The sequence below is a fragment of the Anopheles arabiensis genome, chromosome 3 (assembly GCF_016920715.1).
Source record: "Anopheles arabiensis isolate DONGOLA chromosome 3, AaraD3, whole genome shotgun sequence".
In the NCBI taxonomy this organism is placed as follows: domain Eukaryota; kingdom Metazoa; phylum Arthropoda; class Insecta; order Diptera; family Culicidae; genus Anopheles; species Anopheles arabiensis.
This window is the reverse complement of record NC_053518.1, coordinates 7,526,801-7,541,852: the sequence shown is the minus strand read 5'-3', so window position 1 is coordinate 7,541,852 and position 15,052 is coordinate 7,526,801. Positions and strand designations below refer to the sequence as shown.

The window sequence follows — 15,052 nt, the reverse complement described above, 5'->3', positions numbered from 1 at the left end:
TTTGACAGGTACGGTGGGGCACGCATTTTCAAACGCTGTTTATTTTCGTTTCGGTCGGGGACGTGCACAAAAACCGTTATTTTCATTGAACTTTTATTATTATTTTATTTTCTGTACATGTACACCATTTCAGATAAATTATATTTTTTATTGCAAAATCGCACCTACATTATTCGCGCAGTCCTTTGATTGAGGTTTACAAGCATTAACTCGTTGACTATGGTTCACCCAGCTACATTTGCTGGCGAACGTTTTACCGCATTTCGCACACCGGAACGCTCCATTGTGTGCTTCCATATGTTCTTTGGCCTTTTTCGAGCTGAGCACTTTCTTGCAGATGGGACACTTGCACGGTGTAGCGTTTTCGGTGTGCGTCTTTAAACCTTGCGCTTTGCTAAACGTTTTACCGCACGTTTCGCACCGGAACGAGGCCACGTGTGCATCTGTTGTTGTCGCTTCAAGTGCCAGCCCTTTCTTGCCAGTGGGGCCTTCATTTCCATCCATATCCTTGCAATGTACCGCTTTCTGGATGTGCAGCTTCAACCTTTCTTTGGCTGTAAACCGCACTTTACCGCACGTTTCACACCGCAGCACCGGCTCTTTGTGTGCATTCAGATGTTTTTTTGCCTTTCCGGGACTTAGCACTTGCTTGCAGATAGGGCAACTGCAAGGTATAGCTTTTTGGGTGTGCCTCTTCAAACCTTTTTTAGAGGCAAACGTTCTACCGCACATGCCACACCGGTGCGCACCTTCGTGCGCAGCTAGATAGTCCTTCATCTTAGCTGGTCCTATCATTTTATTGCACCCCGAACACTTCTGTATTCGGTGCATCTTCTGCCGGTGTATGATCAGCGCACTTGCATTGGGAAAGCTGCACTTGCACAACGCGCATGGAAATGTGGTGCGGATGTAATGTTTCACAGCATTATGCCTGCGCAGATGATTGCGCGTAGAGTAGGTGCGCATGCAAATCTCACAGCGAAATGCACCCTCGTGAGCGGCAACGTGCGAAGCCAAGTATTTGCGTTTGATCTGTTTCGCACAGATCGGACACTGTGTCTGGGTGTGATGGTACCGATGGTCATTTCGCTGCTTTTTGCTGGCGAAAGTACGTTCGCATTGATCGCACGAAAAGGACGTTTCGTTGGCCGCTGCTTTGCGGGATCTCATGCTTGCGTCACTATCGAGCATTGGTCCGCGTAGTTCGGGAGATCGGGAACCGGTTTCGGAAGCTTCTTCAGCAACATTTGACCAAAGAGCTTCACACTCCCTCCGATCGCTAGCATTTGGAGTTTCTTTGTGTCCCATGTTACCATTCGATTGTACACGGGATCGAGAGCTAGAATTGTGCAACTTTTTCTTAGCGCTATAATCGTACGAGATACAAATGTGACTGTTTTTGGCAAACGTTCGCTTACACCAACTGCAAGTGTAGCTTGCCACGTTTTGTGCATCGTTCCATGCGTCATCATTGTGCTCGGAAACGGACCGAACCGGGACGATATCTTCCGCAGCTTCACAAGGTTCGACCGATTCTTCTTCACAATTCCTTATATTAGGGATTTCCTCGGGTATCAGTTCTTGTATAATGTATTCTTCAACCTCAATGTCATCGATGAACCCAACTACCTTAGTAGCCATTTCTTTCTCCCCTGTGTCATCTTCTAGCTTGGACACACATGCACCACCAACGCTAACCTCGTCCAGCCGCCCGTCATTCGCGAGTGGGGGTGAGCTTTCCTTAATCCGCACACAGTCAGATCGAATTTTTAGGTCGTTTTCGGTGGTGCAATCACTTTCTGAACCGTTCGCAAGCATCAGAAACCCTTCACGCAGTTTACGTTGGTTCTCCTCCACTGAGCCGACGTAGGAGTGGAAGTTAAAAATCTTTCCCGAACACACGCCGCACGCATAATATGGAAAATTAGGTTCTGGGTGAACCTACAAGAAAAGGAATTTGGTTAGGACATCTGTAACCGTGTAACAGTAAACATCGTTGTAATCTCACCTCGAACGGAAATACCCGCTGTAATGCAGCTTGAAATGCTTCATTCAGTATGCAAAAGCTGCTATTTTTCGGAGAATACTGCTCTAGGCAGAGTCGACATGTTGCCATGCTTTCCATTATTAAGTGAACTAAAACATAGCAAGCGAAAACATGCTAAAACATGAAAACTCTTGGTTATTTAGTCAAGTGGACAAGTGCGGATGAGCCTGTTTTAAATTGCGTTTGACATTTCAGTTCGTTGTCCAAATAGCGCACACTGGGAGTGCTTAACGGCCAAACTGTAAGAACGCGTAACCGAATCAATGCTTAAATTTCTTTCTTAATTGTTTATATTACGTCTAAAAATATGGTTTTAATCGTTATAAAAAATTGTAAGTGTAGACACAAACATCGGTTCAACTGCCCGTGGAAGAAAAAGCTAAAAAACCGTCCAACAGCACGAACTGTCAAATGTTTATTAAATTTCGAAATTTCCGTTAACCAACACAGTGCCTCCTAAATACTCGCACCCTCTCATTTGTTTTGCTTACGGTCTGGCACGATAAATGTTTTTTTGTATGTACAGGCGGTCCCCGAGATACACGGTTAATGGGGACCGAAAACGGCCGCAAAATACCGCGTATCTCGAATTTCCGCGTAAGTCGAATCTCGTGATTTCCAGCTAAAATTTCACTAATTTTCGTGTAATTTTGCAAGTAGGGGGCGGTTTTAGTCACTTTATGAGTTATTTGATATGATTCTGACTGTATATAACAGTTTTAAACTTTTTGAAATAGTTTTTAACATTCGATCGAAATGGAAATTATTTGGCAATATACAATTGATGTGTCAAATCAGTACAATTTGCTCAAAGAACTGTCAAATTTAGAAAACCGCGTATCTCCGAATCCGCGTATAAGAGGTACCGTGTATCTCGGGGACCGCCTGTATTGCAATACTCCTCTAGTCATCTTAACTAAAAGAACATCGAAAGCAGTTTCTGTAAAAAGTTTGGCTAGTTTATGTTTCTTAACATGTACAAACATACTTAAAATTTAGTACAATATTGATAAAGGTTACATTTCCTGCACTTCAACTTTAACCTTCAACGCGTAATCCTTGGATTGAGACTTGCAGGGCACATCTCTTTGAACATGCTGCTGCCAGTTGTATCGGTTGTGGAACGCTTTCCCACACTTGTCACACCGGAATGCACGTTTGTGTGATGCCAGATGGGCTATTGCCCTCTTGGGTCTTAGCAATACCTTGCAGATGGGACACTTGCAAGGTGTACTACGATCCCTGTGACTCTGTAAAAGCACCTCATTTGCAAACGATTTGCCACACGTCTTACACCGGAACCGAGGCACGCTTGGAGTAGCATCTCCGGCTTCTCTCCCCTTGCAAATCTTCTCGCAGTGTCTCTTGCAGTTCGATTTGGTGGTAAACGTTTTACCGCACTGTTCACACCGCAACGACTCTTTGTGTGCATTCAGATGCTTTTTGGCCTTGCCAGGGCTTAGCACCTCCTTGCAGGTGGGACACCTGCACGGTAAAGCCTTTGCGGTGTGCCTTCTTAAACCTCGCTCATTGACGAACGATTTGTCGCACTTTTCACACTGGTACGGACCGTTGTGGGCCTCTAGGTGTTGTTTTGCCTTTCGGGGATTTAACACTTTCTTGCAGATGGGACACTGGCAAGGTATAGCCTTCTTGAGGTGCCCTCTCAGCGTTTTCTTGGAGGTGAACGTTTGCTTGCACTTGTCACACCGGAACCGACCGTCCTGTGTCTCCGGACGTTTTTTGCTCCCTTCGGGTTCCATCGCTTCGTGCCAAGCAATGTGCTGCTTCATCTTTGCGACTCCTATCATTTGATCGCAGAGCGTGCACTTTGTTCGGTGCATCTTCTGTCGGTGTGCGATCAGCATCTTCCCATTCGGAAAGCTGCGGTTACACTCCGCACACGCAAACGTGTCATGGATAAAATGTTTCGCCGCCTTATGCCGGCGCAGTTCGTGTATCCTTGAGTAGCTGGTCATGCAAATCTCACAGCGAAATGCGTCCTCGTGAGCGGCAATGTGTGATTTCAGGTACTTGCGCTTTATCTCTTTCCCACAGATCGGACATTCTGTCGTTTTGTGATGGTACTGGTGCTTGGTACGCTGCTTTTTGGTAGGAAAGGTACGTTCGCATTGATCGCAAGGGAAGGACGCTCCATCGGTCGGTGGCAGATTGGATGCTTCTTCTTCCTCATTCGATCTCAGGCTTGAGTCAGTAGTATCGAGCATTGCTCTACATAATGCGAGAACCTGGAGATCATTGTCCGAAGCGTCTTCTGCATCGCTTTGCTCATGAGGTTCCGTGTTAGACTGCTTCCGATCGCCGGTACTTTGCGCCATGCCGCCGTTCGCCTGCACAACGGATCGTATTTTAGAGCGAGGCGAGCTGCAACTGTGGCCAGCTAGCTGACTCTTTTGGGCAAATGATTGCTTACAACGACCGCAAGATAGAGATTTGAGTTTGTTTTTCATAAAAATAGATCGTAATAGTATTTTTGCGGTTTTACGAGGCTTTTCCAAGTTCTTGTTCACGTCACGCGGTCTAGTATTTTCGGTGTCTTCATTTTCCAGCTCTTGCAGGATATGCTCATCAAGCTCAATGCCATCAATCGTCCCAACTGTTTTCGAAGCCACTCTCTCCACTGTTGTGCCATCTTGCAACCTGGGCGTGCCAGCACCTCCAGCACTGACCTCGGTCTGCGGCCCGTCATCAATGGCAGCGTTTGGGGGCGCGCTATTCGCCGCCGCAACATTATCGGTGTCATCAACAATGATGATAACGTTCTTTTTGTCCTCGGTTAGGGTGTTGCACTCTTCAGCATTCGCCTGTACCAAACACAGCAGTTTTTGTTGGTTCTCCTCTACCAACTTGCTGAAGGAGAAGAACTCCCATACTTTGATCGAGCACATGCCACAGGCATATTCGGGCAGGCTTTGTTCCGGTTTAAGCTGCAGACGAAAAAAAAGGCAGTATAATTAAGAGATTAGGTACTGGTAACAATAAATATCGGTGCAGTTCTCACCTCGAACGAGAATACACGCTGTATCGCTGCTTGAAAGGAGTCGTTGCTCAGACAGAAACTGCCATTTACGGGTGCGTACGGTTCGAGGCACAGTCGGCACGTCGCCAAGACGTCCATTTTTCTTTGCAATAAAAAGGCACGATAATGTTTTAAAGATTCGAGCGGCGAAATTATGCACAAAACGTACAAAGTGTGTTGTAATTTCTTGAATGTTCCGAGGTAAACAACTATTCGCGCCTGCTTCGCAATGGTTTGACAGGTTAACAGACGCATTCCAAGCAGCGCACACCTGGGAGTGTCTAACGGCCAAACAGTAGGTACGTTAACGAATCTCTGTGTAAACGAGTAATGTTTTAATGATTATCTTTATGTTGGATGTTTAGAAATACTTTTTTTTATGAAAAAACCTCTTAAATGCTTTTATTAAATGATGTAAATATGCAAGAGGAATAACCGTAAAGCCGTTATCCTGCTTCAGCTCCCACTATGCAAACGTCAAATAACACAAAACGTAAACAATACAAATCTCGTGCAAGCCGGTACCGTTCCTTTCACGTTTCTTCAATTTTCCTTACTTTCGGTTGGAATTTTCACACCTTTCGACATGGCTTCTGCATCAATTGATAAGGTAAACAAAACGCAATGCAAGCAGCATAAATAAATTGAATTACTTTAGCGTCACGTCCTTTCCCCTCTCGTTCCATGCAGGACATGCGGACGAAAATCGACACCGTTTGCACCACGGCGGAAGCATTCGTGAAGCTCTACTACGACCATGTAGACAAAAAGCGACAGGTAAACAGCTCCTTAATTCTTCCTCTGGATGACCCTTGTTTAATAACCCCATTTTCATTTTCCATTTCAGCACATGTCCCGACTGTACATGGACACGGGACTGCTCGTGTGGAACGGCAACGGGGCGAAAGGGAAGGATGAGATACAGAAGTACTTTCACGAGTTGCCCCGCTCGGAGCACACCATTACCACGCTCGATGCGCAGCCGATCGTCGATGATGCCGTCTCATCGCAGCTAACGTTCGTGATGCAAGTGTCCGGCACGGTGCGGTTTCAGGAGAACCCGACCAAACCATTCCAGCAAACGTTCATGATCACCGCCCAGGGCGACAAGTGGAAGATCGTATCGGACTGTTTCCGGCTGCAGGATGGCATATTTTAACCCTGTCCAACGCTGCAATCCCACCCCCCCCTACAATTACGACTGCTTGTTCAAATATAGGATTAATGTATGTCAGAATGTATGTATTTAGCGGTAAATCTCTACTCCGTTTTCGTCTTTTTTGCGTCGGGTTCATCTTCGCTGTTGAAGATCGGTTTCGGTTGCGTTTTGGCGTACGCGGGCGCAATCCAGTACGGGTTTTCGGCCGCCTCCTTTGCGTACTTCAGGATCGCTTCGCGTGGATCCTGATCATCCTCCACCCGCTTGCTCAGCCCCAGGTTGCGGATAACGTACGACGACAGCGTACCGCCGGAGCTGGCCACACGCCCACCCTGCCCGCTGGTGATGGGCAGATCGGGCCGCTTCGACTTGACCGGATCGAGCCGGTCCTTCTCCAGCTTTTTGCGCACCGAGCGCGTCTTCTCCTGCCGGAACATGGGCAGCGCGTGCGGGGTAATGATCTGTGTCGTGCCCTGAATTTCCGACTCCTTCTTCCTGCGGTGCGTGCGCACCACGCACAGCTTGGCACCGCGCATGCTGCGCTTCTCGTCGTACAGCCCCCGTATGATGCCATTGCCGCAGCCGACAAAGATCTGGTTCAGCTTCGGATGCCACAGCGTGCGGATCACGTGCGAATCGGTAATCGGCAGCTTCGTCACCAGCCCGAACGTTTTCGTATCGTACACGTACAGGTTGGCCTGCTGCGTACCCTTCGGCAGCGACTCCCCGGTCAGGATCATCGTATCGTCCGGGCTGTAGCAGCAGTCGGTCGTATCGTACCGGCTGAACAACCCGCCGAACACGTGCAGCGGCTTCCTGAACGCACGCATATCCCACAGCTTCAGCGTTTCGTCCATCGAGCGGGAAGCGAGCTGGAAGCCGGAGTAGGAAAACAGTACGGACGAGATGTCCGCTCCCTTGGCGTGCGCGTCCCGGATGCAGTGCGTCGTGTGCACGAACATTTTGCGCGTGTCCCAGGTTTGCAGCGAACCGTCGCTACACCCGGCCGCGATCAGTGTGCCATCGCGATTGTACGCACAGCTGGTGGGGATCGTTTTCAGCCCGCCCTGGGCACGCGTTTTAATGACCGCACGCTGCTCCTTCGTCTTGGCAAACACCCACGTGCGGAGCGTCGAGTCCATGCCGCTCGTGAGGAACTCCTCCCGCCGCACCGGACTCCAGCAGCCGCTGGTCAGCCCGGCAATGTGACCCTTCGTCTTCGACATGTCCGCAATGTACTGGTCGCCCTTAACGCACTCCATCTTCTCGAACCCGTCCCGGTCGAGCACCTTCGCTTGCGAGCTGCCCGACACGACCAGCATCATATCGCCCGAGAAGGAGTAGGACAGGTTGCGGATCGGGTGGTTCTCGCACGGCTGCATCGAACGGAAGCTTTTCATCGACTTATCCATGCCGGAAAAGTCCCAAAAGTTGAGATTGTAGTCCATCGAACCGGAAGCCAGACGGACGCCGGATGGGTCGCTGGCAAGGGCGATGACCGCCTTGCTGCCGTGCCGCATCTCTACCTCGTGCGAGTGGGGCAGCTTGTTTATCGGTGCGTCCTCATCAAACTCATCGTCTTCCTCATCATCATCATCATCATCGTCGTCGGAATCGTCTTCCTCTTTATGGGCTTTTTTACGTCGACTGTCGGTAGCTCCTCCACCAGCAGCTGTTGGTACTGGACCAATCATTTCGTCCTCTTCCTCTTCCTCATCATCATCGTCATCGTCCTTGCCTTTTCTTTCATCATCCGGATCTATGATGGCTTTTTCGTCTACTGCCGCTTTCGGTGCGTTCTGTTTCGCTTTCTGTATCATTTCGTTGATGTCGAACTGTTTGGCCTGCTTGCGACCGAAGCCGGATATGCCCATCACTTCCTGCAGCTTGCTGTTGTCCAGCTCGGCCGAGATGCGCTCCACGGCTTCATCTTGGGCGTTGTCCTTGCGCCCGAACGAACCAAACCCGGACACGGTCGCTTCTGAAAGCAATTACAATTCCGGTGATACAGAAAGGGGAAGCAGAAGCATTGAAATGTGTTGAACTTACCTGTAGATGTTGAGGGAATTTCCGCACTATTATTTGTGCTCGATGTTGGCGCAGACGATTTGAGATTTATTTTGCCGAACGTAATTTTTCCACGATTCATTTTCGATCGTGTTCTGCTGGTTTCGATTTTTCTTCGAGGGCGCAGCTGTGTTGTTTGTCAACAAATCATGCGCGTGCTGTCAAATGGTGACTGCAGGGTTCGTCGTGTTGTTTGTCCCGTTGGGCAAGGCGACGGTTTTTGACGTAAAAAATCACTGCTTCTCGCTCATTTTTTCTACCCGTCCTTTTCAAAGTAAGCTTTTTGGCTTTTGTGCCAAAGTGAGTCGTACTTGCAAGTTAAATTGAAGTAAATAATATACAGCCAAATTTAACACAAAATTCCTTTAATTTGTCACTTGTGGAAAATGAAAGATTTGACAAACTTGAAATTAACTTGAGGAAAGTTAGGTAGATTTTAGGTAAGGATAAGCGGAGGCGATGGAGGATCCCAAGTGCCACAAATCCACTAAACGACCACTAAACGGCTTCTAAACGACTCAAGCTCTCTACCCAAACGGAATATAGAAAGACTTCGTTTAGCAGACGGCAAACGACTCATGCATTCTAAAAATAGCAAAAAAGCTGATGGCGCTATCTGTTGGTGGGATACCCCAACCAGTGGAGCTTCATCGCTTGGAGGAGAGCTTTCTCATTTCCTCTGTACTGTTGTATGGTTTCGCATTGAAGTTATGCATCGCTATAACTTCCCTCTGTACTGTTGTATGGATTCGCATTGTAATTATGCATCGCTAGAACTAGAACGGCGATACTTTTTTTAATACCAAATTCCAATGTGCACCATTTTTACAGAAACAAGTGAGATTTGAGTAATGGTCGTTGGTGTTGATACCCGTGTATCTGACCACACGACCATTCATATAGATTTTGCTCGGAAAGTTAGAAGGCTATATAGGTCATGATAAGATGAAACTTGTCGAAACACATTGCAAGAAAAAGGATAGCAATATAATGATGAGTTGTAATACGCCATCTCTTGATCAAACCAATGAAGCTGTGGAGCTTTCATTTTTTTCTATGGATATTTAATTTTCCAGTCGTTTAAGCTTAATCTGTGGCGCTTGGGATATTTTACTTTAAAAAAAGTTCCCAAATGCCTTAAAGTATAATTTAAAATGGCGATTGCCCGCTTTTTTAGCTTTCTTTCCAAGATAACCATCATTTTTTGATGGGGTCACTATCATCGATAAAACTCAAATCACCTTCAAACAGAAGCTACTCGCAAGAAAGCACGAACTAACCCCTTTTCCCTTGCACTGGACGACTCGCACTATCTGACCATCCAAAAGTGAAAGGTCGTTTGAAGCTTTACGACCCAAACCATGCTCTGTTGTACAGGCAAGGATTTTACGATGACAAACTCCCCCCGGATAGAGTAAAGTACCGCAAACACATTTGCATTCCCCGTTTAGGTGCGTTTGTTTTTTCCAGTTTTTTTTACGATCACAGTAGGGCGTTGTTCTGCATCTTTCCCAAAATGCGCCACGTATCGGAGCAATTAATCTTTGCCCCTTTGAATACCCCCCCGCGAACCAAAAGGGAAGAAATGGAATGAGCATCCACATTCCAAACATTGCTGAAGGGCTCCTTTGCGTGGAGGTGGTTTAAAAAATCCTCCCACCACCAGCTGAGTTTGTTTGATAAACTTTTGCCCACCCACCATCCGAGGCACCGAGGCACGGTATTGTCACGTGTAGCCACTTGAATGTTCGCTCAGCCACAAACTGTCCCTGTGTCGCGCGAGGATTCAACTCCATCCGCGTCCGGCCACCCCAAATAGGTTGAAAACCACAAACGGCAAGTTCATTAGAGGAACAATGATATATCTAGAACTGGCGGATGAGAGCCACTAGACAACTCACTCGAGAGGATGCTGTTCATACCGTGGAGAGTTGTTGATTGTGGTGGCCTCTGAGCTCTTTATCCAATTGCGTGGTGTTAGGGTGATAGGGCCCGAACGACTCACATCCATCCAAAAACGGCCGTAGAAATAAAATGAGCAATAAACGGCCAATTCTTTTTTTTCACTGCAAAACGGTTGCATGTGATTGCTCTTGAGCTGTGCGCGGTCGTTTGGAAACCGGGGAGTGTGCAGCTGAGTGTGTTTATCGTCAGCCCAGCATGAGGTTTTGGGGAGGAGCGAGAGTTGGAAATATATTTAAACCGTATTAAAGTATTATTAGAGGACGTGTAACCTCATTGAAGAAAATTTCTGATAATTCGGCGTATGCAACACGCACTTCGATAAGAGTCTTGGGGAGAGTATGCAGAACCTATGAGGGGTCTAATAATTCGTTCCACTTCTGCTGAAACCTATGTCGTGGTATATATGGTTGAATGCCACAGACGGAATTGGTTCCAGAGCGTCTGTCGGCTTAATGTGCAAGAAGTGCAACTAATCAGAGGTAAATGCAGTCACGTTAGTCATATAGAACATCATAGATTAATGGAAAATTCGGCATAAGTTGTGTTGAATCAAGCCACAACCCTTATTTAACAACTCTGAGTCTGTTCTGCTCCTTCTGAGCCTTCAAAATAAGGTCAACTGGAGCTTGCTTTTATCTGATCAATCGGCGATATCCTTATCATATCGCTTGCTCAAACGTCAAACACCTTCTCGTTCTCAAAAATTTAGGACCCACAAAATTCGCTAATGAAGTCCTACAGAAGGAAAAAAACCTAAAACTGAAACAAATCAGCACGCAACAGCTAATTTTTATTTCCATTTCTTTGACTACTAACTTTATTGGTTGGGGGAGGGTTGATTTTGTATTTAAAAAAAAAAAAACATTTCCAAATGAATATTCATCGTGCATTTATCATGAGGCGCGCAACATCATAAGCCGCATGATTAACCTCTTACCTATCGCGGCTAGCAACACAACCTCAACCATCAGGTGGAAGGCGATTTTTTAGAAGAGCAAGAGCCAGCCGATCGTTTCCGGTCGGCTTAACAAAAGGGAAGGAATTTGGCGGCATTGCTACCATTCAAAGGGCACCCGTGCAAAATTAGCCGTGCCCGCGATATCTTGGCGTCCATTTATTGGCATGCTTGCTATCGGGTCGAGATCGGGTGTGATTTCGCGGTTTCATTTCGCTTCAGTGTGCCATGTGTAGCCCGGGAAACCGCATCAACCTTACTACGCTGCGCGCACACACACCGCTGCCTGATTGGCGTTAAAGGCGCTTAATTTATTCCAAATTTGCGATCACTTTTGGCGGACATTTTGCTTCGAACCACACACACAGCACACAGTGCATGTAGCACAGCACATTTCGGTGTTTGGTGATTTCCATTTTAATAGCTTTCCATATTCATCGCCACGCAATTCGATAGCGAAATATTTCATGGCTTATCTTTTGTTTTTTTGTTCAGTTCGCGGTGCCACGGCTCCTTTGATGGGTTTACATTAGCATTATTAAAGGGGTGGATCAACCTGTAAGTGGGGGTTTTCTTCCCCCTCCCCCTCATGAAAGTTATATGGGATTCGTTTTCTGGTTGCTCTTAAAGGTTTGTTGTCTTTTCTTATAAGAAAAGAGGGCTTTTTTCTCGTTGCTGTTGTGCTGGTGGTGGGACAACCCTGGTGGGATGATTTACGCCAAAAGTCAATTAAGCTCACTCAGGAATGTATATCTAATCCGTATTCGTTTTGAGACTCCCTCACTCTCCCGAGCAGTATTTTTTCCACCTGTTTAATGAATTTTTCCCTGCTCTCTTGCTGGAGAGTGTATTTATGTTAGCTGGAGCTCTATTCTCATCTGTATCCTTCGGGGTTCCGATTCTTGGGGTGAAGTTCCGTGCACAGGACACTGGGGATATGGCTGAACTCACTGAATTGAGGTGGATAAGATTGGACAGGCCTTTCTCATCATCATAAGCATTGCATTTTATGCTGTGCCTATTCAACAACAGGTCTAGAGGGCTTTTGCTTTCTTTCTACTAATAAAAAAGAGAGAGGGAGTTCAGGTTCAACTATTCATTTCACACCCTGAATAACATCAGGATTAGTTCTTCTAAGGTTCGTGCACACTATCAGAACTCTTGGGCAGAGTAACAAATGGACTTCCTGTATGGTGCGGAATGGGTATATAATTTATTGTTACAGCAAATGAAAAGTGGCAATTAATATTTGTGTTTTTCGAGGGTAGATCTAGAGTATTTAGTTGATAGCTGTAATCTGCTATTATTTATAGTTTTGTAATATAAATTGCAAACAAACTTGTCATAAAGAAATGCTAGATGTAGCATAAAACAGCTCTTTTAAGGGCATTTTAATAATCATCAGTTCAGAATTAAAATAGCACACTATCGTCAGCTTCTTCCTAAGCTCTCTGGGTGGTATTTCACCCTCCATTCGCTTCTATTAATAATCTCCACTTTTACCTCATCTGTTGTGCTTGCGCCCCTTCGTATTGTTTACTACGCAAGGTGCACATCACGGAGGGCTGGATCACTGGATTCGTGGTGGAATGCATCTCTCAAAAGCGGATGGAAAGCCTTGAGTGCATCTCAAATTTGTCGGTTTCAAGGCGCATTCAGAGAGGAGTTATTAATACTTATTCTAAGTTCGATACAAACACTCATATTGCCACGGCTTTGAATTGAATGTCTGATTCATGGCGATTGTTTTGCCCACCAATCATAAAATCAGCTGATGGATAACGCTGTTTGCCAACGGTTTCTTACGCACGTGGAACTAAAACCCTTCATCCATCACTCGTCTAATGCATGCGCCTTGACCGAGAAGATTCGTGCCTTTCCTGCCGATAGGAAAATGCAAAACAACAATTCCTCCCTTTTCTCACCAGGGGCATGGTTTTGAGTTGGGGGCACATTTTAGCGTTTAATTTTACATTGACCTTGACATAGTGGCTGTTTGTGAGTGGTTGTTTTGGAAAATAATTATGCAAGAGAAGATGTAAAGAGTATCTTTCGTTGGAAAATTTTCCAAAAATTATTTAAAAATTAATAATTAAGATGTTTTATGAAAATTTAATACAAAACCAGAATAAATATTTCACTCTTAACCTTACATCTTACCTTTAATCCTCACCACGTCATGCTTACTGTTTTGCTCCTGGCGTGTGACACACAATGTGTGTCGGACCGTGAAAATTTCCACTTTAATTGAGCTTTCCCTTTTTCTTCAATCCACCCCATCCCCCCAATGGGGTGGGTTCAATTGCAAACTTCGTTTTAAACGTGCATGAGATATGCAAATTATTAAAAGCGGCCTACCAGTGCCTTTCGGTTCGGTGGAATTTGTCGCCACACGCAATCGCAAAACTCAGTGCAAAAGGCAGACCGATTAGGCACGGTTTCTGCTGCCCCCAAAAGGCCTTTACCGGAAAAAATGGCTCCCACCACCATCTGAAGGGAAGCTTAGTAGCCGTTTTTGGTAAGGTAGACTTATCTTAACGAGTCAGGCATAAACAGACGGCCCCCCAGTCTTATGTGATGGGATCGATATAGCATGTGATATTTTATGGCAGAGTACCGGCGACTTTGACACGTCCGTGACCATGCCTGTGCTTGTGCGTGGAGCCTGGTTTCCGGTAGAGGCATTGCTATTGTGCTCACTCAGCTCACCTGCGATGGCCTGTCCTTGAGGGAAGATTATATTTCATACAGGCAAATCGTTTGCAAGAGAATAAAGCTTACACATGACACGCTTATCTGAACTTCTTGTGAACTGGTTCCCCTTTTTAAGATATTCTTTATTATTATTGTCTTCGTTTTAAAGGCAGTTTGCATACATTTGACCTTAAAAATACTGTTTCAAACCCCGTACGTCACCATACTCAACAGGTATGGTAAGCTTTCAGGCCTTCAATTTAGGCGAATCTTAATCTCCCCGTGAACAACCCATGCTGTTCGATAATCGAAGCGAAAGTAAAGCGAGCGTGAGTGAATTTAAATTTTCACCTACCACCTACACCCCCGCTGAAGCTTTCACCTGGCTTAATACCACCCTCAACTACCCCACTGCGTTTCACAGGAAAAGAGGGGGGGTCCGTTCAACGTACAGGCGGCGGCTCGTTCGCTATTTTCACGCGGAAGTACTTGTTGCCTGTGCCTGAAACCGGTAGTGGCCGCATTAGCGCCGGCATAAATTCCTCTACACAATTTCCTTGCTTACCCATACAAACACACACACACACGGTTGACTCTAGCCAGACATTTTGGAGTAGTGTTTTTTTTTTACAGCAATACAACAAGAAGGAAAAAAGGAAACCGGCCGGGAGGAAACCCCGAGTAAAGCAAACCAACACAGAGCGCTTTTCAACAGCTCCTCCAGGCAGCTTGAAGGTGTATTGTACAGTAAAAGTATTGATTTTTGAAATTTATCGATTTATGTGCAACTTGTCCCCGGCCGGCTTTTCCGAACCCAGTGGTCACTCGGGGTACTCGGTCGGCAAAATGGAATTGGAAACGCGGTGGGAATGGGTTAAGTGTATTTGGGGAGCTATGGGGAGCTGTTGTAATAGGGAAAGAAGGCTTTAAGAAGATGTTTTTATTTATGGTGAAGGCAGTATGGAGTAATTAAGGAGTGAAAGAGAGTGTTCGAAAAGAGACTAGTGTGTGTAAAAAGGACTTTCAAGCTCTGTTTTAATGACATTAAATTATTAACTTTATTTAAGTTATCAAAAGAGCATTTTCAACTTCAGACAGTAAATTGATCTTTTTTAAGCTGATTAC

General features: G+C 45.9%; 4 protein-coding genes across 4 annotated transcripts; 1 reads left to right on the top strand and 3 right to left on the bottom strand.

The window, feature by feature from the left end:
- Positions 1 to 147: 147 nt before the first annotated feature.
- Positions 148 to 2,162, bottom strand: LOC120905061 (zinc finger protein 845-like). The gene is made up of 2 exons (XM_040315728.1): positions 2,009 to 2,162; positions 148 to 1,941 (listed from the first exon to the last, which is right to left on the bottom strand). Exons 1-2 carry the CDS (start codon positions 2,123 to 2,125, stop codon positions 148 to 150), a joined length of 1,911 nt encoding a protein of 636 aa, XP_040171662.1. The 5' UTR covers positions 2,126 to 2,162.
- Positions 2,163 to 2,984: 822 nt separating this feature from the next.
- LOC120903925 (zinc finger protein 563-like) lies at positions 2,985 to 5,322 on the bottom strand. Its single transcript, XM_040313598.1, has 2 exons — positions 5,070 to 5,322; positions 2,985 to 4,995 (listed from the first exon to the last, which is right to left on the bottom strand). The coding sequence occupies exons 1-2, from the start codon at positions 5,184 to 5,186 to the stop codon at positions 3,064 to 3,066; spliced, it is 2,049 nt and encodes a 682-aa protein (XP_040169532.1). The 5' UTR covers positions 5,187 to 5,322; the 3' UTR covers positions 2,985 to 3,063.
- Positions 5,323 to 5,569: 247 nt separating this feature from the next.
- On the top strand, positions 5,570 to 6,336 carry LOC120903268 (NTF2-related export protein). Its single transcript, XM_040312570.1, has 3 exons — positions 5,570 to 5,697; positions 5,778 to 5,864; positions 5,935 to 6,336. Exons 1-3 carry the CDS (start codon positions 5,674 to 5,676, stop codon positions 6,244 to 6,246), a joined length of 423 nt encoding a protein of 140 aa, XP_040168504.1. The 5' UTR covers positions 5,570 to 5,673; the 3' UTR covers positions 6,247 to 6,336.
- LOC120903267 (gastrulation defective protein 1 homolog) lies at positions 6,302 to 8,481 on the bottom strand. The gene is made up of 2 exons (XM_040312569.1): positions 8,296 to 8,481; positions 6,302 to 8,227 (listed from the first exon to the last, which is right to left on the bottom strand). Exons 1-2 carry the CDS (start codon positions 8,393 to 8,395, stop codon positions 6,348 to 6,350), a joined length of 1,980 nt encoding a protein of 659 aa, XP_040168503.1. The 5' UTR covers positions 8,396 to 8,481; the 3' UTR covers positions 6,302 to 6,347.
- Between the last annotated feature and the right edge of the window lie 6,571 nt (positions 8,482 to 15,052).